General features: G+C 35.7%; 1 protein-coding gene across 3 annotated transcripts in view; it reads right to left on the bottom strand.

Annotated features, from left to right (window-relative positions):
* Positions 1-20,982, bottom strand: part of SESTD1 (SEC14 and spectrin domains 1) — a 60,515-nt gene that overhangs the window by 18,384 nt on the left and 21,149 nt on the right. For 2 of the 3 annotated variants that reach the window (XM_009332329.1, XM_009332337.1), the window contains 5 exons: positions 19,110-19,223; positions 7,563-7,676; positions 5,181-5,278; positions 4,730-4,785; positions 2,001-2,212 (listed from right to left, as the gene is read on the bottom strand). In XM_009332329.1, coding sequence (XP_009330604.1) covers positions 2,001-2,212; positions 4,730-4,785; positions 5,181-5,278; positions 7,563-7,676; positions 19,110-19,223 — 594 coding nt within the window. The remainder of the gene's footprint in view (positions 1-2,000; positions 2,213-4,729; positions 4,786-5,180; positions 5,279-7,562; positions 7,677-19,109; positions 19,224-20,982) is intronic. The other variant, XM_009332344.1, reaches the window with a different exon arrangement.

The following is a 20,982-nucleotide window of genomic DNA, read 5'->3' as shown; positions in this document are numbered from 1 at the left end:
GCTCTCTACAACTACCTGAAAGGAGGTTGTAGCGAGGTGGGTGTTGGTCTCTTCTCCCAAGTAACTGGCGAAAGGACGAGAGGAAATGGTCTCAAGTTGCGCCAGGGGAGGTTTAGATTGGACGTGAGGAAAAATGTCTTTACTGAACGAGTGGTTAAAGATTGGAACAGGCTGCCCAGGGAAGCGGTTGAGTCACCATCCCTGGAGGTATTTAAAAGACGTGTAGATGTGCTTAGGGACGTGGGTTAGTGGTGGACTTGGCAGTGCTAGGTTAACGGTTGGACTTGATGATCTTAAAGGTCTCTTCCAACCTAAACAATTCTATGATTCTATGAAATAGGAATGTAATTGTAATGAAAGCTAACAGGAAATCAAAACACTAAAAAAAAAAAACAACATTAAAAAAAAATCAATCAGCAACACAAGGGGAAAACTTTCTATGTACACACCCATTCCAACTGAAAATACTGCAAGCATGTTTTACTCCAACTTCTGTTTGTTTTGGCAAAATAAATTCCATGGCACTTTGCCTCTATCTGTTTCTTCCAGCCCATCATTATCTTCTTACTTTTCTGTTAGCCTAATTTTTTCCCCGTAAACCAAAAGCAAACCAAATCAATTTCTAGATTTAGTAAGTTCTTCCCATACATTTGTATGCCATTTAGAGAGCTTTTAAATGCACTTTATAAAACTGATTAGCTCGGTAAAACAGTGAAACACATTTTTCCTGTGTACTGAGACTCAGTTCACTTACTATGTAGCATCCATAGCATAGACAGAGCAAACGAAAAACTATTTCTAATACAAATATTGCAAAATAAGGCTGATGCCCAAGTAAACAAGTCTATTTAAATGCATTAACAATGTCAGTTTGCCGAAGTATGTTATAAATTTCATTTCAATCAGCACATCTTGTTCAACCACTGTAACTTACACAGGAAAAAAAAAATCTCACCTGATTATACCCACAGCCGTGGTAATACGTTCTATATAGTACTATTTTCATCTCGTATATATTTCTATTATTTCCAGCTCAAAATATCAAAAGATGGCATTTGATTTTTTTATATTTTTATAATAATCTGAATGACTACATAAAGTAAAATTATTTCCTCAGTAGATTTATATTTTTACTGCCAGAAATAACAAGATTGATTCACTTTTATCTTTACCCATACCTGGAACTCTGTGAAGTGCAAGCACTTGATTTGCACTTCTCATTTATTAGAAATGTCAATGTTGAAAGGTTAAAAGCAATATCCATTCCATTTTATGCATATTCAAACTATACAGAAGCTTAAAAACATATAAGTTTAATTTCAAGTAATAAACACAAGAGGAATAAATTAATTCCATTTCCTTGATTTTCTCTACCGAGACTCTACCGAGAAAATGTTGAAAGTGCTAATTACATGCCTGTTTCCAAAGGACCAAAGCAATTCATTATGACCTTTAACACATGATTGATTAGGGAAGATTTGTATTCATTATGGTCAGGGTAGCCTTGAAATACAGAGAGTTTAATCATTTTAAGTTAAACACCAAGCATTAGACAAATAAAGGAATAAATAATGGATTATCTTCAGTAACAGAACTTAAAACAACATGGGCAGGGGAAGGTTTCCAGCTCTCAAGCAAAATTATAGTAAAATTTGTCTCATTTGTGAATGTTCCTCTCTTTGCTAACAGATCAGGCATTTGACCCTCTGACAACGTAGAAGTACACTGCCACAGTACGCAACAAAGGGACAATGTGAAGGTTCTTCAGTGTGATGTGAAGAGAGCACGTTTCTAATCACCTCCAAGTATCAGAACAGCCTTTGGAAAGGCACTGTGGTAGCCACTATGTAAAGCATCAAGTGAAGCTAGCATGTTGCAGTTTGAGAAGTGAAAGGAAGCATGAAGCTCTCACCTCTGATTCTAAGTTTTGCAAGAAACACGGTCTGAGGCTTGAGCTCAAACCTCCGCCTCACAGTATTCAAGAACAACTCCAAGCTTACCTGCATTACCTTCTGCTGAATCTCCTCTAGTTGTGTGCGCTTGCTACGTTGCCTGCAAACTTCCTGGTAGCGGGTGTATTGCTCTCTGAGTGAGTCTAGTAGCTTCATGACCTGTGGCTGAGCAAGTAGTTCATCATCCATTGGAGACCAGGATACCCCGCCATCTGAACCATTGAATCGACGCTGTTGTAACTCAGATAGTAACTCATGACCTTTAAGAATACATATGATATGGTTAATTTAGATTCAAAAAACAAGCACAAAAATTATTAGTAAGCATGCCTGCTTTTAGACCATCTGGTGGTACATTTTTGCAGCTAATGATCTTTCATGCACTGGGCACATTTAATGATACCATTTCATGCAGAGCACTGACCACAGTTTGTGGGGTTGTATCAGTCATAAAATAGGGTAGAAATCATGTGGTATATTTTAGATATATAAAAGAGATACTGTCACTTTAACATTCATATTGACAATAGTATTGATTAATGTAAAGAAACAAATGCAAAGCATAATCTTGAGTCTGAAACAAGTATAAGTATTCTGGTTTACTTCAAAATACTGTGTTGCATCCAAAGCATTTCTCTCAAACAATTCATATTCTTAGATTAAATGAATGATCTAGAAGCACTAACAAACTGAGTATATAATTTCTCTGTTATCTTCCAGGATTTTTATAACATGTACAAAACTTTCATAGAAAGTGTGGAGCCGAATACTAAGTATTTTGATCAATAATTTTTTCTCACCTTTTTCTTTGTGCTCTTAAGCACCATATCAGGGTACAGACTCTCTAGAGTGTAATGACTTTCGTATACGCAAAAATAGTATGTTTTGACTATTTAATCCTCTGTTTAAACTGTTTGAAGAATGTTATTGTTAAGTTGTGGTAAAGTTTTCAGGATGTAAACACCACACTACCAGTAAACCCAGATCATCAATTTGTTCCCCAAAAGCTCGATGAACAAGTTAGCAAATAAAAGTGTTTGGTCACTGAACAAATACTGGTGTAAAAGTGCAAATCTGCCAATTCCACATCATCAGTTCTGCAGGTCTTAAAATGGTAACATGCCAGTTCACTAAAAGAAAAAAAATTACCACTAGAATAGAAATTGTAATACCTCAAGGAAAATGCAGAAAAATAGACTCTGAATTCAACTGGTATTATCTAGACAAATAAAATGCCAAGGGCTTTGGAGATTGCAGCAAGCAACTTTAAATTACTCACTATATATTATTGTGAAATTAACATGTCTAAAGAATTCAAATACATTTTGCCATACTATGGAAATAAACATCTTGGATTTCATCTTTTATAATACTACACAGATAGGCACAGATAGCTGCAGGGCAAACAGACTTAAAGGCTTTTACAAGTCGTAGTTCTAATGGGATAATTTTGAATTTTTGTTTCAGCAATAAAGAATTAACATTTTCAAGGTAAAAACTTTTTTTTAAAACAGATTCTTATCAAATTCTAAGAACTATACTTTATATGTGGATTTGGAGCTTGTGAAAGCAACAGTACTTGTAACTATGGAAGACAGAAGTCTTTTACCTAAAACCTCAGTTTGTTCATATTTACCCTTAAGAGTTAGGAAAGTTTAATTGGGGAGATTTAATTTTTTATTCTCAAACTTTCAATACAGTGAATCTAACAAAGAGAAAGGTTACCTCTTAGGAACTCCCATGATTTAATTAAAGTTATTAAACTTCATAGCTCAAAAAAAAAAATTAATGATGCCATAATTAAGAAAACAGAGAATGCACATAAACTAACGTTCTTGGGAACCATCTACATACACAAAATTGAAGTGTTGTTTTTTTCCACAAAAATCTTACCATTAGAGGATGATACACAATTAGACTAAAACCTAGTAACAGTGTCTACAGACACTTCGTATTTTAAAAACTTTAAAGACCACACCAAGGAACTATTGTTCCACCTTTTAACTCAAACAATATTATTCCGCATCTAAATAAGCTAAAATTTTACACAGAGGGCATGTAAAGCCAGTAGTTCTCTGTGGCAAATATTACATGTGATCCACACATTAGTTTGTAAGAGGCTATAAGATAAGGATTCTGAGCACTCAGACTCTGATCACCACCTTAACTGTATGCATTACTTCCTATTCTACAAAGGCACAAATCTTTAAGCAAATTTCTAGCCCAAATCAACAGTGCTATTATACTTTTTTGCCAATAGGAAATTCACCCTAAAAAACCCATTTCAATCAAAGAACCCCAAATTGTTTAATGCTCAAGGGAGAGTCTAAGCAGCAAAGAATCAGAAGACTGTATGCTTCACTTTTACAGATGGTCAGCTCAGAACTAGGCTGATGCAAATTATCAGAATTGCGTAGGAAAATGCTATCTGTATTGTAACCAGTTGGTGGCTACTGAGACGAATTCATTCTATAAGGCCAACATATTGACATCATCTAGAAACAATGTATTCTCAAAATAAAACGTATCAATTATGGTAATACTGTAAAGATGTTATCAGGATTATTAAAAACTACTTTTAAAAAGACATTTGGAGTTCTTCCATTTATTTGTTAACATCACTTTTTTTTTAAACCCAACAAAGATGACATAAATTGATAAGCTTGTTACATTGTGATGATGGCTAAGATAATTATTGTGCCCTCTGTGCTTTCACTTGGGGCTTAAAAATGAATAATGTTACTTGACCAACATTATAATTTTTCGACTTACTATACCTGTCTGCAATACTGTCTCAGGATCAACTGATGGAAGGAAGTTCAAATCTATTGATCTTGAATAAAGTAACAAACACATTATTAATAATAATAAACTTAATAATTACTTAAACAAACACATTATTAATAATTTGTATTACAGTAGCACTAAAAACTTCAACTGAGGCCACAGCTACCTGATGCCGTTAAGAGACTGCATGTTTCCTTCCTCACTCGTCCTCACTTTTTCAAATCATTGTATCAAAACAGAAGTGCAGCTGCATGTAGCCAATAGGCAAATGAGCATCCATCTATACACACACTGATGAATTTTGTAGTCTACATTATAAACTTTCAGAATTTCTTTACACATTTCAAAATATTTAAGGCATATCATATTTTCAATATTGTTTGGGTTTCCAGTGAAATTTTATAATCCAAAAGCATTGGTTTCAAAAAGTGAACTACACACCTCTCTTTTTCTTGTTGAGTTCCTTTATCACTTCCATTGTTAATTAGAGCAAGTTCATCCAGTAAGGATGTTGATTCTTTCGTGAACTTTTCAAATACCTAAATAAGAGACAGATTTTAATTTAAGAAGTGAAAATTATGTGACAGCATTGAAGGCATCAGTGCAAATTTATCCACTAGTTCTGTTAGTATACTTCGATCTCTACACAGTGTAATTATTTCCCAACATTCAGATGGTAGGGTAGAAAGAGTAGAAAATATAAAGTTTTGTTCAGGGAATACTTAAGAGCACTAAGATTCCTTAGAGAGATAGTAAATGTTACACTGAATATAATAAAGATTGACTGAATTCTGAAATACTGAAAAATTTTGAGATTTTTGCAAAACCTGTAAGTTCTTATGGACATATTTATTCTACATCTTCACTGAAGCCTTTAAGTAAATCTTAAGAAAAAGGCTAGAGAATCAAGGCATGTTAACAGGCATCTGACAGCTCACTTGAATGGATTAAAATAATCAACTTTGTGAAGATTCCAGCTTTTAATCACTACTAATATGGGCTATACTGTAATGAATAACTAAGATAAAAGAAAGATGTATTATATAGAAAGAAATACCCTCATCAGTTTCTTTGAATATAGGGGCTTCTGATCTCAGATAACAAGGCCTGTATAGTCAGACAATGAGTATGATTCAGATGATTCCTCTGTACCTGACTTGGGTTGGGATTGGGGGGGGGGGGGGGGGGGGGTGGTGGGGGGGGGGGTGGGGGGGGGGGGGGGGGTGGTGGTGTTTGTTTTGGTGTTTGTTTTTTTTTTTTAAACAGAACTGAGCATGATCGTGTGCCATAAGTGACATGTGCAATAACTTTCAGGTCTTTTTGGTGTCAATGAATTATTAATTAATAGCCTGCAGATGAACCTTCCTTAATCTATCTAGGACTACTTAAAATTCAGGAAAATCAAAAAGGATGAGGTGGACAGCTCTTAAAAGCCAATTTATATGAGAGTGGTTTATAAAATACAAATTAAATTCAGTTGTTACAAAAGGAAAAAAAAATCCATGGAATTAAAATGTATAAACAGTTGGAAACTATTTTTCAGCTAGTACCTTAAATAACCTTTCTGCCCTCTAGTCTAGTTTCAGAATTCAGTAGTTGCAATAGAGGAGGTTCTTTATTAATATACAAAACAAGTGAAACGAGGCACGAGAGGAGAGACAGGGGAAAGAAATTTTCGGTTGTAGTCTGAACCAAATATAAAGCAGAAGTACCAGCCAGAGTGGAAGTACTGTCCTTACGAATTTTATGAATGCAGGAATAAGTGAGTAAAAGCCAGATTTGTATATACCAGACAAAAATGAAGGACAATTAAAATACTAGATTTCCTTTCCCTCCCATGTCCAGGCGCTCTCAGTTCAGGCACAGAAGAAAAGAAACAAGCTGCCTTGCCTTAATCCATGCACATATAAAGGCCATGCAAAGACCAAAAGCTGCACAGCAGATGGTGTGCTCTCAGCCCTTGGGTCTGTACACACAATTTGCTGAGATTCAGCAAAAAAGAAACATGGTACACATGGTGTAAGCCCTCAAATTTCTTGAGGGAAGTACTGCTGTGAGATTGGCTGCAGGGTATGTTTGAAGGCTTTGGGCAGTTGCGGTTGGGACACACTGTAGAGTATTCCTTGTCCAGGATCCCACCTGGAGATCCGAGAAGGAGATGCACATTTTAAGAATAGAGTGCATGGGAAAGGAAGACACTGTTTCATTGAAGACTAAATATCGTTTTGAAAATTCAATTTAAGTAACTGAAAAACAACTATCAATAAAGAACAGATTAAAAACATTCTGGAGTGCTATGCACAACCAACAGTTGCTTAAACAATTTGTGTCTATTAATGATTTAGGGGTGTATTTGCTCCTAGACATTTACTGCATCTCTGTATCTACTGGGGAAACTGCACTGACAGAGGTTTTAGTGTAGGACAGCTTAAAACCTGGCTCTCAGTCCACAGGAACCAAGACCTAAGAGAAAACCTCAGAGGATCTGCAGAGTCCAAGTATTTCCTCCTTGTTTTGGATTTCTCCTATCAGCAGCCAAACAATCTCCCTTTGTAGCGACTATACCATACACTCAGGCTCTTCTAGAATGAGGGTCTACAAGAGAGCTTCATTAAGGAACGTGTTGGTTCAACAAATTGCCTACATTAGCTTTATCATCCCCTGAGCAAATCCAGTGTTAGTTATCATGATAAGACTATTCATGCATTTGAACTGCACTACTACACATATGACAATTTCTACACACTTAGCAGTTCCTACACAAATAAAAATTCATGGCTCAAGAATGAGACATTTGGGAAAAAAAAGAAAACAAAAACTAACCAGTCTCTTATTCAGCCAATCCATGTGATCATAGGTGAGAGTTCCTCCAAAATCTTCTGTTAGTTGGCATGGTTCTATATATCGAGTCAACTTGTTAGCAGATACTAAAATAACCTGCAACAATAAAAGAAATTTTAGGTACACTTGTAAGTAATGCTTATAGTTTTCCTTAAGTGCCCAAGAAGGTGTGTTAAGTGTGTCCAGAGGTACTGAGCAGATCTTTCTGTGATTCAGAGAAAGTGATCCTTTTACTGCTAAATGTTTAAATGGCTGGTTGCAATTAACATGGGACTAAAATAGACAGGTAATTTTGATATGCAGTGTATATCTCATGCATAATCCTGTAAGAGCATCATCTGTACCGCCTTGTCTATTTACAATAGGAAAAAGAAACAAGTTTCTTGGATATCTGTTTTCTTGATGGTAACTGATGCTTCTTAAGTCATACACCACGTGATCTATTTTTAGTGAATATAGTCCTTGCAGGGGACAAGAATATGCGGAAAGAGCCAACTGGAAAGAGCCTTCTACTTCTAGTCCAGCTCAGTATTCCTGCAGACACTGGAAAACAGAAAACCCATGCTAGACTTACGGGCTTTCTCCTTAAAATTACCTCAAGGGTTTTGTCTTCCACTCCTTCAGGATAGTTCAGACCTGTTTAGATCACTAAACCAATTTGATATATCAAATCATTAATGAAAATACTACGTTTCTGAGACAGGTTTTGAGATCAAAAGCCATTCAAGTCGACAACCATTGGTCATCTTTAAAAACTGAAAGCAGAGGTTGCGCAGCCTCCATCCTTGGAAGTTTTTCAAGGTCCAAATGGATAAAGCCCTGAGTAACCTGATCTAATCTCACAGATGATCCTGCTTTGAGCAGGAAGTTGGACCACAGACCTCCTGAGGTCCCTTCCAACTGGAATTACTCTGTGATTTTTCCATTCTTACAACTAAAGAATCCAGAGTAGTTCCAAACAAATGGTCTAATATTTAATGTACAGGAACATCTTCCAGCAATATTCAGCAGCTATTCTCCTGTATTCTTAATGGTACGTAGCTGCCATAAATTGAATTAGCTTGTAGTTTCTTTAAGTAATGCCAGTAACCAGTCCAAACCCCAGATGACTCTAGGTCCAAGAAAAATAAAGCCTTTGTTCTTCCTTCTATAGGCACACATTTACATTTTAGGTCATTTTTACATTCTCTTTTCATCTCTATGAGTTCATAAAAAAGGAGAAAATTAATGTACTCAATCAGGACATTTTGGTATGGAAACTAAAGTAAATAGGGCAGTTGCTTCGTATCACTGAAATACCGGTTCTAAAAGAAACAAATAGCCTGAAGAAAAGGATGGACTGCATTGAGACCACTTATTTCTGATTTTTTTAGCCGAGATCCTTCAGGAAGGAAAGGGGGCAGGGGATATGCTTTACAAACTTGTAGCAGGGAAACATTTAAAAAAAAAAATTTTCCTGCAAAGCAAAACCTGCCTGTTACAAATATATTAGCTATATGAGAAAATAATTCTCCCACAAAAAACCAGCCCCACAAGTGAGATTTGGTCAAAGAACAAATTTCTTTTGCACCTCATTAGAAAAATTTTGAAAAAGAAGAACTTCCACCTCAATAGTAAGCCTTGTTGTAACTTAAGACGTTGCTCCAAAAACCACTCATTCTCTAGATTTCTTTTTTTAAAAAACTGTTTGTTTCTCAAACTGTTTATTGACTGTTCACTGGGATAACTGCAGAAATCCTGTCTGAAGACTTCAAAAACTAAACATTTGAATTTTGACAAGATGGTGGCAGAAGGGAGGCTCCTGAACAGAATTTAGCTCTTGTTCTAGATCTAGACAAGTGGCAGTGCTAATGTAACACCCTCCATATGCTTTAATTTAGTAACTTTGATATTTCTAGGTGTCAAAAGTGCAATTTGCCTCTCTGAAGCTTCTGAAATACTGTTTTAATCAGCTACTACAGATTAATAGTCCATAAGAACATAGACCAAAAGCCAAAGGAAAAAAAAAGTTGAAAAACACTAGGTGTGATGTTGCACAGGGAGAAGACACTTCTCTTTTAGACATGAATTCTACCTTCAGTTGAGCACCTATAGCATGCAAACTTTTGCTGCCACAGATTCCTAAAACTTTTCAAAATCCAATCACAGTAATTGTCTTTGACCTTTTGTGAAAATAAATGTCAAATTACCACATCCTGAAAAAAATTTTCCTTTATGAATTAGCATTCCACCTTTGCATTTGAATTTCACACTTCAACATATTGTCTGTTGTGCTTCACAAAGCTTAGTCACATGGGTTCTTCAAAAACCTCAATAGTTTAATACTTCATTAACAGCATACTTAGAATTATTTGTCATCCTTCCCTCTAAAGTTATCATTACCAAACTGCACTAGACCACTGACCACAGAGAACATCTTTATTTTCTCCACCCTCTGTGAAGAGAATGATGGCTTTCTATTGCTTGACCAGCTTTCAATACTCTTGGATAGGACACAGTTACAAATGAAGACCATTTATAGTTATAAAAAAAGAAATATCCCACTGTTTGCTTGCAACTGGACTGATTTTTTTTTTTTTCCCCCCCAAAGTCATCTTACTACGTTGGCTCCAGGGGGAAAAAAAAAGTTTTCTTAATCCAAAGTAAAAACCTTTGGACAGCAGACTACGGTTGGATGTCAAAGTGAACAGCTTAAATTCCCTAAGGGAGACATTAATAGATCTGGACAGATGGTAAGACAGAAAGAAAGTATAAATTATTGAATCCTTAAATCTTTGTTTCTCTTCCCACTTGAGCCACCCACTTCCAACAACAGTGACAGCTAATAAGGTGACAGTGGTAGTAGGTTTCAAATATGTCCTGTTTGCTACCGACCAGAGTCCCTATCATCATCTTCTGTACTCGGTTCTTTTTAAAACCTAGAAGAGCAGTAGCAGCTCTCATCATTGCTCTACTCTAATCAGCAAACTTGCTTTGTACAAAGCCTGCTAAAACATTGCGAAAGCCTTTGCAGAAATAACTGAGAACAATGCTTTGGGAGAAGTAAAAGTGCTGTATTTTTTAATAAAATCAAAACAACCTTTTTAAACAAAACAAAAAAAAACCCCATGTACTGCACAGTCTTGTGTTTCAACTGCAAAATTCCCTTATTTCTCAGGAGTGAGACGTTATTTTTTCTAGTAACATGACTTTGACCCGTGCAACAGTGCCACTAACACTGATCTTTGATAATAAAAGAGCTTTGAATACTGTTTGTACAAAGCTGACCTCTCTCTCTACGTCATTTGCTGGGTTTTTTGCAATTATTTTCATTGACCATCTGCAATGAGATAGAGGCAGATTTCAAGATCAGAGGGGAATTCTGGATATTCAACAGGACATGTAAAAGAGTCCCCAAAATGTTAAAAACATCCATCTGAACTTTCTTTCTTGAGGGAAGAAATGACAAAGCTCTTTAATACAAATGTCACAGAGTCAAACCCAGGAGCTATTGGAAGCCAAGATGGTGTAAGATTTCAGTAACAAGGCATTTTTTTCTTAAGCATGTAATAGCACAACAGCCACACTACTGAATCTAAAAAGGAGCAGTTACTTTCCAGAAGAACACAAGACACATGTCCTTTGAGAATACAAAATTTCAATAAGTGAAATCTAAGCAGATTATCTTCTGAGAGAAGTAAATATCTGTATTAATCTTCATAGCTTGGTATCAATGAGTAATATATTCCAGATCTGGGATAAATTAAGAAAATTATCTAAACAAATTGAATGGTAATATTTTACATCTATTATTAGAGCAAAATCTTTATACTGTGAAATAGGTACAGAAGCACTGTAAGGGGACTAAATCCTATTTTTAATCTCAGGAGTAAAAAGGTCTTAAAAATCAGATTTAGTTTAAAAGAATAATTGGTGTCATCGCTTAGAAAAAATATTTATTATTACCTGTCATTTACACAACACTAAACCTAAAAATGCTCTGAATTTCACAGAACAGAGAAAAGCCAATCCTGACAAAATCATTTATGAAAAAGGAGAAAATAATTCATTACATACACATATCTATACCGCTTACAATTTGTTAGTCTGTTTTTGGGTTTGGGGTTTTTTGTTTGATTTTTGGGAGTTTTTTTGTTTGCTTGTTTTTTCTTGGTTTGGTTTTTTTACACTTCAAGCAACCTAATATCCAACAACCAAAAAGTCTGACCAAGTTCACAATTCTTTGTAAAGAATTCTTACTAGGTGTGCCCAACTACTGAGAAGTTTATATGGGCTGAAAGTGCATTAACAACACGTGCCACAGTTTCTCACTTATTTTAAGTAACCCTCATGATCATGTGGGTACCAAGTAATGCTAGTATGAAATTAGATGCATCTTTAGAAAAAGATTCTAAGAATAATAGAATGTATATATTATACAGAGTATTAGCTATCTGATGTTATGTAAAAGTGACAGAAATGCAACTAATGGCAAGAACATTTATGCATACAATAATATATATAATGTTCAAATTATCTGTTCCGATTTGTTACACTGCAATGTAATTGACTACAAATGTAGCTACTCTAAGAGTATATTAAGGTATTTACTCAACAGAAACAGAACATCACTGCCCCATTTACTAATTTTAATAAACCAGCATCAAAATATTTAATACTTTTTTTCACTTACTTACTGGAACATAAGAATCTATTATTCCTAAAATACATTTTTTTAAAAGAACATTAATAAAGCATGCTAAAAGCTGATCATACTTATCTGGTCGCCGACTGGTAGTTTTGGACAAATTTCATTCAAACAGCTGTAAGTAGAGGGGGTTTTGTTCGTTTCCCAAAAATTCTGCCAAGAAACACTGGGAAGCCCAGACAGATCTTCCCCACTCACAGCCTGGTTGATAGGTATAAAATGCTAAATTTTGATAAAGTCCTTTGGACTCAGTATTAAAGCTGTTTTCTCAGTGGATTGATTCTTGACAATTTGTTATGCCAGCAGCTTAGATATCCAAACAGCTTTGGAAAAATATGGGAAAAGCTTCAATGAACAAGGCAGAGATGCTGCGAGAATAACTTTGCACTTCAGCCTGTGCAGAAATCCAAGCCGAAGAACACCTATGTTCATTTTTCACACTACGCTGAAGGCAGCTTTTGTATAAAAAACTAACTTTTTTTTTTTAAATTAAGTGTGAATCCTAATTATTTTCTAAAGCACAATCAGATTCATCTTTGGCATTTGTGTTTTTTGGAAGTTAGCTGTGCTTAGTTAGCAAACTCAGCTGCTAGAAGAACTTAAATACATCCTCAACTATTCTCCTGGTGATATTCCAAGAATAACTATGGCACTTTTAACAGACAAAACATAGCTGCCCGTATATCTGGTCTGACAGTGATTCACTGCCACGGAATTGTAAAGCAAAGACTTCCACTTCTCGAGGAGAAGAATCCTATTGTTTGATGATAAATATTATTTCAATCCATTTTTTGAAACACCATTTGATTAAACACCAAGTAGGATAGCGTGATATTTGTTAACATGGAACACTAATCTATACAATGATCATTTCCTTTAACATTACACCGAGAAACGCAAGTTAAATATTTATCTGGCCAGTATCATGCAGAAATCTGGCATACTAGAAACCCAAGAGCAGCTAGCAGAATCTAGACATACACTAGATTTACTGTCAACTCCACTCCCAGTAACTGTCTCCTTCACCTCCGAGCACTCAAGGTTTTGCCCACTCATTCACCTTTGCCTCAAGGGCTCATGATAATAATTAGCGCACTATCTTTTTTCTGTCCTGGAGAAGAGACTAACAGGCACACACCACCTGGTACTTTCCAACACACCCTTCGTTAGGACTGAATTTAGAACACGACGTAAACGCAGGCTTACGTACTCCAGCTCCACAGGGACAATTCCCTGACTTGGCCCAGGTTTTTAAAAGAAAGGACCCATCGCCTCCAGTGTTAGAACAGCAGCAACAAAGAAACATGCAGATGAAAAGAGAGATGCATTTAAATAAGCATCATTTTGATAAAAAATTGGAACTCCTATATGTATTTTTGGGAAAGTCCATGAAAGCTACAAATTTTGGTGCCTCAGTATTAAAACAGTGGACTGGAAGATCTGATACAAAAATTAAAGATTTCCTACAAAGTGTTATTCATTCTTTGTTCTGTGGAGCAATATTCTGCTTATTGGCATTATTCTTAAAAGATAAACTGGGGATGATTGTGCCACAATTAATTTCCAAGTAGAACACTGAGAGCTAAGATATAAAGATACATGTAGTAACAATAGTTAATTTGAAAATGCAAGAACAGTACAAAAACCTTTTGTAGTAACACAGTAGAAAGTTCTGGACCACAGTGTGTTTCCAATGGCACCAAAAAAAAGCACATATAAAAGTGTTTGGGGTGGAGATATTTGTATTTTGGAACATTAAGGATTGCTATAACCACATGACAGGTGTTTAATCCCTTTCAGAATAAAGATTGTTAGTCTAGAGAAGGTAAGTATCTACTTAGGTATGTAACACTGACTTAGGTAGACAGAGAAGAGTTACTTTACTTGAACTGGGGACTGATATGAAAAACTGTGGTCTAATTGCATTGGATTTAGTCTTTCCAGTTTTTTTAATTAACCAACTCCATAACTTTTAAGCAAATGACAAGATCTTACTAGCTACTTTTCAGCTACATAACATGGAAAAAGGGAAGTCAGCTAGCTAGTATTTCTTTCAGAGCAATTCTGATACGCAAGTATATGGAAAAAACAGGTTGATATGCAGGAAATTTTCATGGAAAAATGTGATTTTTAGGTTTCTGTACTCCTCTGTATATTGATGACTTGACATTAGAGACTTGAGATTTTGCACAGTAGATTCTGCTGATATATGATCACAAGAAATTTCTGACACTATTACTAGAGACTTAGAGTTGTTATCTGCTACAGTGCAAGCGTGAAGCATTTAGAACTACTCAGACTTTGAACTTCAGGACTATCAGGATCCTTTTGCTATATACTCTAAGGTCTGATTTTTCCAACCAGTTCCCAGTAGTTTACCACCTTTTTTTCCTTCCTCTTTCTTTTTTTAAAACCACCTAGCCCTTCATTTCTTATCTCACAATCCTAAGTGAACTTTTAAATTTTGCTCCATGATTTCCACAAGGATAAGAACAGCAAGCACACTTCCCTCCTCTCTGCTTTCGACACAAACTGATTTTCAAAGGACTAATCTAATACCTAAACCAGACGCAGAGATTATTTTTCCTCCCATTCCCTTGTATGAATGGCATATGCAAAAAACCCCCCACCAGTCTGTAGGCAATTTTGCACTGTGTACAAACTACAACATATGCAGAACTTGTACATTTCTTCTACTTTTATGGTACACATTTTCCTCCAGCTATCCTAGTTAACTTCATGTGAAAAGCTCACAACCAAATACAACACACTACAGATACTAAGAGTGATTTGTTTCACATCACTATGTAGAGTGCATTAATAAAAAAGCAAAAAGCAACACCTTCCAACCCTCCAAAATACAGTTAGAAATTCCTATATTCAAACCCTGTTTTCATGCATTTAAAAACATTAACAGTATTAAGTATTACCCTCTAACATACGCAACATTTCAGCTGAAAGACTGAATTAAGACAGCTCTCCTGTTATGAAGCATGGGCACAGGACCCGAAAAAACTGCTTCTGTGAACACATGAACTGGTTGCTAATAAGCATTTTAGGGAGGAATAACGGGACAGAGGAAAGCTCTGCTGGAGGATGAATGGGAATTGACCTGAGGCAGGTCCAAAACCAACACTAATACCAACGAGGAATAAGGATATGCATTTTTTTACTCAGCTGAATCAGCCCACCTCTTTGTACTTATCCACCCAGTAGCCTTTTGATCTTAGTTCCCACATTTACTTTCAGTGCTTTGCAACTCATCATCACCACATCTCACTCTGAAGCAAGGGATCTCTGCCTTTGAATAGAAAGGGAGGCATTGTGATTAATGGCTTCATATGGCAATATTAAGCAAGGTATTCAAAACAGATCAGGTAGCAGGAAATAAGAGGTAGATGCGATGCCCCATTAGAAATTAGAAATCACAGTTACACAGCATTTACTTCAAATAAAATTAGATTACACTCAAGAGAATAAAAAGACTTCATACTTTCATTTAAATTTTTAGATCATATTTATTTCACAGGTGCAGAAGCAATCCTGCATTTTCCTAGTAGCTATACAAATCTAACCCGCGATCCAAAACACAAGTTGGGTGTTGTTTTGTTTTACTGCCAGTAACATACAATTCTGCAGCTGTAGATTTGTGCATGAGTTAGAGGCTTCCATAGCCTTATCAGTGCTCTGCACTCATATCAGGAATAGAGCAAAGATGTACTACTATCTCTAACACAAATATTATTTGGAACACAGAGAAGGTGGGTCATTTTTACTGAGCCAGTTTTCCTAATCACAACCAAGTAACAGAGAACCAAGAGTTAATGAATGGTGAAGTACAAAGGCTTGCCTAATACCAAAGGTGATTCTTCATTATCTGGGAAAGCACAAGATTTTTCCCACTGTTCTCTCAGCTTTCCCTGTCCTTTAATGAAGAATGCCATTTAAGAATATGAGTTATTGCACAGAAAAAAAAAAATACAAAAAACCTCAAGAAAGTGCAAGAAACAAGCAAAAGCCATGGTATCACACAGTCTTTTTAGAAACACCTATAGCAACTCTGTATCAACAGCTGCTCATTATCCAATCTCAGTTAGATGACAACTGCCCCAAAGCTGATGGTAGCCCCTTGCGCAAGCAAGCAGTCTCACCCTGTTTTCAGTGCTTCTAATGAGGCGGAAGGGAAACTCAAGAGCAAAGACCTAGCAACCAAAATGAGAATTCAGTGACTACCTGTTATTATCCTGTACTCATACAAACTTCTGATCTGCCCATGCATCAAGCCAAGACACAAGGAGCCATTAGGGAACAAATCTGCAGTTTTCCTCCTGCCTAGGAAGCAGCTGCTGTGTTTTAATGCTATGATTATTTTTCTTGTAAAATGATACATCACTGACTACTTTTCTTACAATTGACACATTTTGATATATATTTGCATTAAATGCATCTCTAATACTTTAATTATTTTCTTCTTCCTAAAACTTTAGAGCTATTAATTTAAGAGAATCTTAGATCAAAATTTCAGGTCAGGGGGAAATGTTTATGGATCAGTAATGAAAAAAGTAATTTAGAAACAGAAACCAAAAGATTTAGTTACACAGCTCCAGTGGTCTATGCCAACAATGCCAACATCATCATTAGCACAGAACATGCTTCATAAAATTACTAAGCTTACTAAATTTCATTACAGAATTATCATTTAATGACTGTTAGCCAATCCTTAAAGTCAAACAAAAAAATCCCTTTATTATCATAGCCATGTAAAATTATCTCTGCTTCGTTAACATATTTTCTGTAGGCTTTCTGCTTATTTGTCTAGAAATAGATTCTAGCTGAGTCATATTAAAGAAGAATTCAAGAATCTATTCTAGAGGATTACTTTCTAAATTGGCAATACCATGATGTACACAGTAACAACAACTGTATAAAATTCTTTTATACCACAACTTCAAAGGCTTCCTGAACTTGTCCAAGGACCATGTGGGAAAAGAGAGCCTAAGTCAGACAGTAAGGACTGCTAAAGAGGGGGGTTCACCTTTATTACTGCCACTGTCTGGACTTTGGTGTTTACCTCATGTCCTGAAAGCATCTGTGTGAAAATGAATATTGCAAACTTAAGTCACACAAGCTCTTAAAATCATCCTTTTGAGTACAGATGGTTGGTTCAGTCTCTTTTTTAATTCTCATCTTGGATGTGCTCCAAACAATAGGCTGGTTTATAGAAGATGGACACCACCATACTCGTGTTTTTTTCTTTTGATAATCATGTTTTTGATTAAAGAAGCTATGACTGAGCTGATACATGCTGAACTTCAAGACAGAAATATACTTTGACCACACCTCCTTGCCAGTCCCCTCAAGAGATTCAGGTGAAGTGACAGACAGACAGACATCTGTGAAACCCAAGAGAGTTTAACTGTAATGCAAGCCACAAGATTATCATAGTTGGAATCACTTCCACTAGCAAAACTTCAGGCACTTCACTACCTTTATTAGTGAGTATCTTGCTGGCTGCAGACTTTCAAACACACTGATCAGGGATTCTTTGGATTGCCCTGTTGAACCTGGGCTACTTTTCAAATCTGCCTTTAAAGAACTACTCAAAAAGAAAATATGATCTTCATCTGTAAGATAAACAACCTGAAGGCAAACGTGCAGGATTTCCTTATTCATAAGACTCTGAAGCAGATTACAAAAAAATGAAGTAATGTAATAAAAGGAGTCTTAAAGCAGATGTAAAGAAAAAAAAAGGGGGGGGGGGGTTTGGTCATCTGATTGAAAATAGGAATCTTACCCCCCCACACACTCCTTCAGAGCACTTTCACATGCAGGAATTGCTTCCAAACAATGAAGCCACCTATTCTAGGTAAAGATTGATACAAGACTTAAGAGGACAAAATTCATATGAATTAACAGCATTATATCTGGATGATAGAGTCTTTAGGTTTATATTATTTAGCAGTTACATAACCTTTCAGCTGCCACCTTCCAATTCCCATTTTCCCTGAACTAAGTTTTCTACAGGAGTGTTCAAGAATGTTATAACCTTACCATCAGAAAGAATTACACAGCATTAGACAAGGCTGCAAAACACTTTTCTATTCAGCCTCTTTCACGAAAGAGAGGCTCTCCAAGAGCTTTGTTATACAAAACAAGTAGACATTTTAGTATTTGGTGAGCACAGCAAGCCTGTTGTAGTTCAAACAAGATTAGCTTCAAAAATTATTGGAAAGATTGATGATACAGAGAATTTTCTAAAAATAGGGAAAAATTGAGGTTTCCATTAACCTCCCAAAAAGACAGAATGGAACTGCTAACATTAGCATGTAATCTCTTGTACATACTCTGCCTCACAAGGTAAGAACAGTATCACCTTATATTTGGCAAACTGAAGGGACCTATAACCTTTGTTACTAATGTCAAAGAATGCAAAAAATGAGAGAACATGCATGCAACAGCAACAAGATGTTCTTCAAAATGGTTACTACTGATATAGTGACACCATATAACATGCATCTCTACAGTCTATTACAGACTCATGAAAAAAATTCACACTAAACCCTGTACAACAGTTTCTTACTCAAAACATCCACAGTATGTATCAAACAGCTTTATCCTCTTGCTGAGCAAAGAATTAAGTGCCACACATTTCTAATTTGAGACGTACTTCATTTAATATTCCTATTAAAGAGGGAAAAATTAAAAGGCCACAACAGTTCGTTAAGGATATCCACAAAGCATCTGGAATATAACTATTTTTAGAGAGACGTTAATTTTCATCCAATTACTCTAGTATTCCAGAAACAGTATTTTTGACTGAAGTAGACAAAAGTTCTACATACCTCAAAGCCAAGTCTATCTTTCTCTTTCCAAAAACAGAAATGGGTAACCTTCTTATCCCAAAATTCATCTGGCTTTACTACACAAACAAGTGACACCTCAGCTGGAACAACATTCTGTAAAACAAATTAAAAACGAAGTAAAACATTCAGGATTAAACCTTCATTTACCACAGAACTGAATGCCACTTACACGTCATCATCTGTTCAAGAACTTAAAATTTACAGACAGAAATTAAACTGTCTGCTGCATCTGCATCTCACGTTGGGCTCCATCCTGCTTTGTAATAGATTGCCCTAAGTTTCATAGCAAAATCGTGTCAGAACTGAAAAGAAAATCTAACCTCTTTACTCCCAGTGCTGAGACCTAACTGTTAGTCCATGATACATCAGTATAGAAAAACATGAATTATTGACTAGACTTAGTTTTATTCATGTCATTTCATTAAAAAAAAAAAAAATGTTAAGGGCAACAAAGTTTTTACCAGTGTCATTTGCTATGTAGAATAAAACAGTAATCATAAAGTTAGAAAAGAATTGTATACTTTGTTATTAAATCACGTCAAGATTATATCCTACACTTCTCTAGTACATATTGCTTAGACTAGAATGAAAGGGCTTAATATTAACATTTCAGCATATTAATTCACAAAAGTATTATCACAAAAACATTCCTCAGCCTAAAACAGTAATTTCATCTACCAAGTTGATTTTATGTTGTCACACTGAATGTAGGTCAAGGAATAGAGACTCTTGATTACTCCCAAGTCATCAGCTATAGCAATAAGCAACAGTCAGATAATCACAGTACTGACATAAAGTACACGGGATTTCTCTTCAAATACCTTGTTTTATTTATAAAAATATAATTCTGAAAAAGTTATATACATCCAACTCAGAAAGCATAGCACTGAAAAAAAAAACTTCTTGCACTATTTTAATGAATATACAAAAACTATTTAAGAAGTAAACAATATTTTTAACACAGAAGTGTCTCTTTTGATGACCAACCAGCACCTTTGAGAACTGCGTGTGTCCAAGCAGAGAGAAATCTCAAGTGGTCTGCACAAGTCATTAGTTTACATATGAAACTCTTCTTTATTGCTTCCTTCTCAAATTAAAGATACAGATGTACAACTTATGTTTCTCCAGGCTTCACACTGGCAGGAAGTGTGCTGACAGGCAGCCACTGAAATCTAAGCATGGGCAAATAGGTATCTTCCCCACTAGCTGAAGTTCCCACTAAACGTCACAACTGCACTTTAGCTGAAGTGAAAGATCAGGCAAGATCATAATCAGAATATAATGGATCCAATTACTATAACTATTAATAGAAATGTCATCTTAGCCAAGAATAGGTGAAAGACACCTTGAAACAGACTAAAAAAAAAAACAGGAGCAACAATGAGCCGGTAGGTCAAGAAAATCAAATTATTCATATTTGACATACTTCCTAAGGCTTCATCTAGAGTCTGAGAGGAAAACTGCTCTGATAAAGACAAATGATGTGTGCAGTAAGAAAGGCAGTAGTCCAAGTTCTTTAATCTATTCAGAGCACTGTATCTTGCATTTTCTTTGACCACTGTAGACCAGAAAATAACCTATACTGTTTCGCAGAACTAAGACTTTATTGTAACCCCACAGTTCTGAAGAGCTAGAATACTAAATTGTTATGAATTTCTTTAATTGGGAATAGGCACTTTTTTTTTCTTCTCCTACCTTGTATAGCATCCAGAATATAACTTGTGATTGGGACTATTATACACAACAAAATCAACTATAGCCAATTCCAATGGAAACCAAGTAGCACAGCATACTGCATCAGAACCTGCTCAGCTGCATTATCAGTGTGAACTGTTCCCCTGCAGACATTCCT

Source organism: Pygoscelis adeliae, unplaced genomic scaffold (assembly GCF_000699105.1).
Source record: "Pygoscelis adeliae isolate BGI_AS28 unplaced genomic scaffold, ASM69910v1 Scaffold160, whole genome shotgun sequence".
Classification (NCBI taxonomy): domain Eukaryota; kingdom Metazoa; phylum Chordata; class Aves; order Sphenisciformes; family Spheniscidae; genus Pygoscelis; species Pygoscelis adeliae.
The sequence above is the reverse complement of the archived record's forward strand: the minus strand, read 5'-3'. Positions and strand labels throughout refer to the sequence as shown.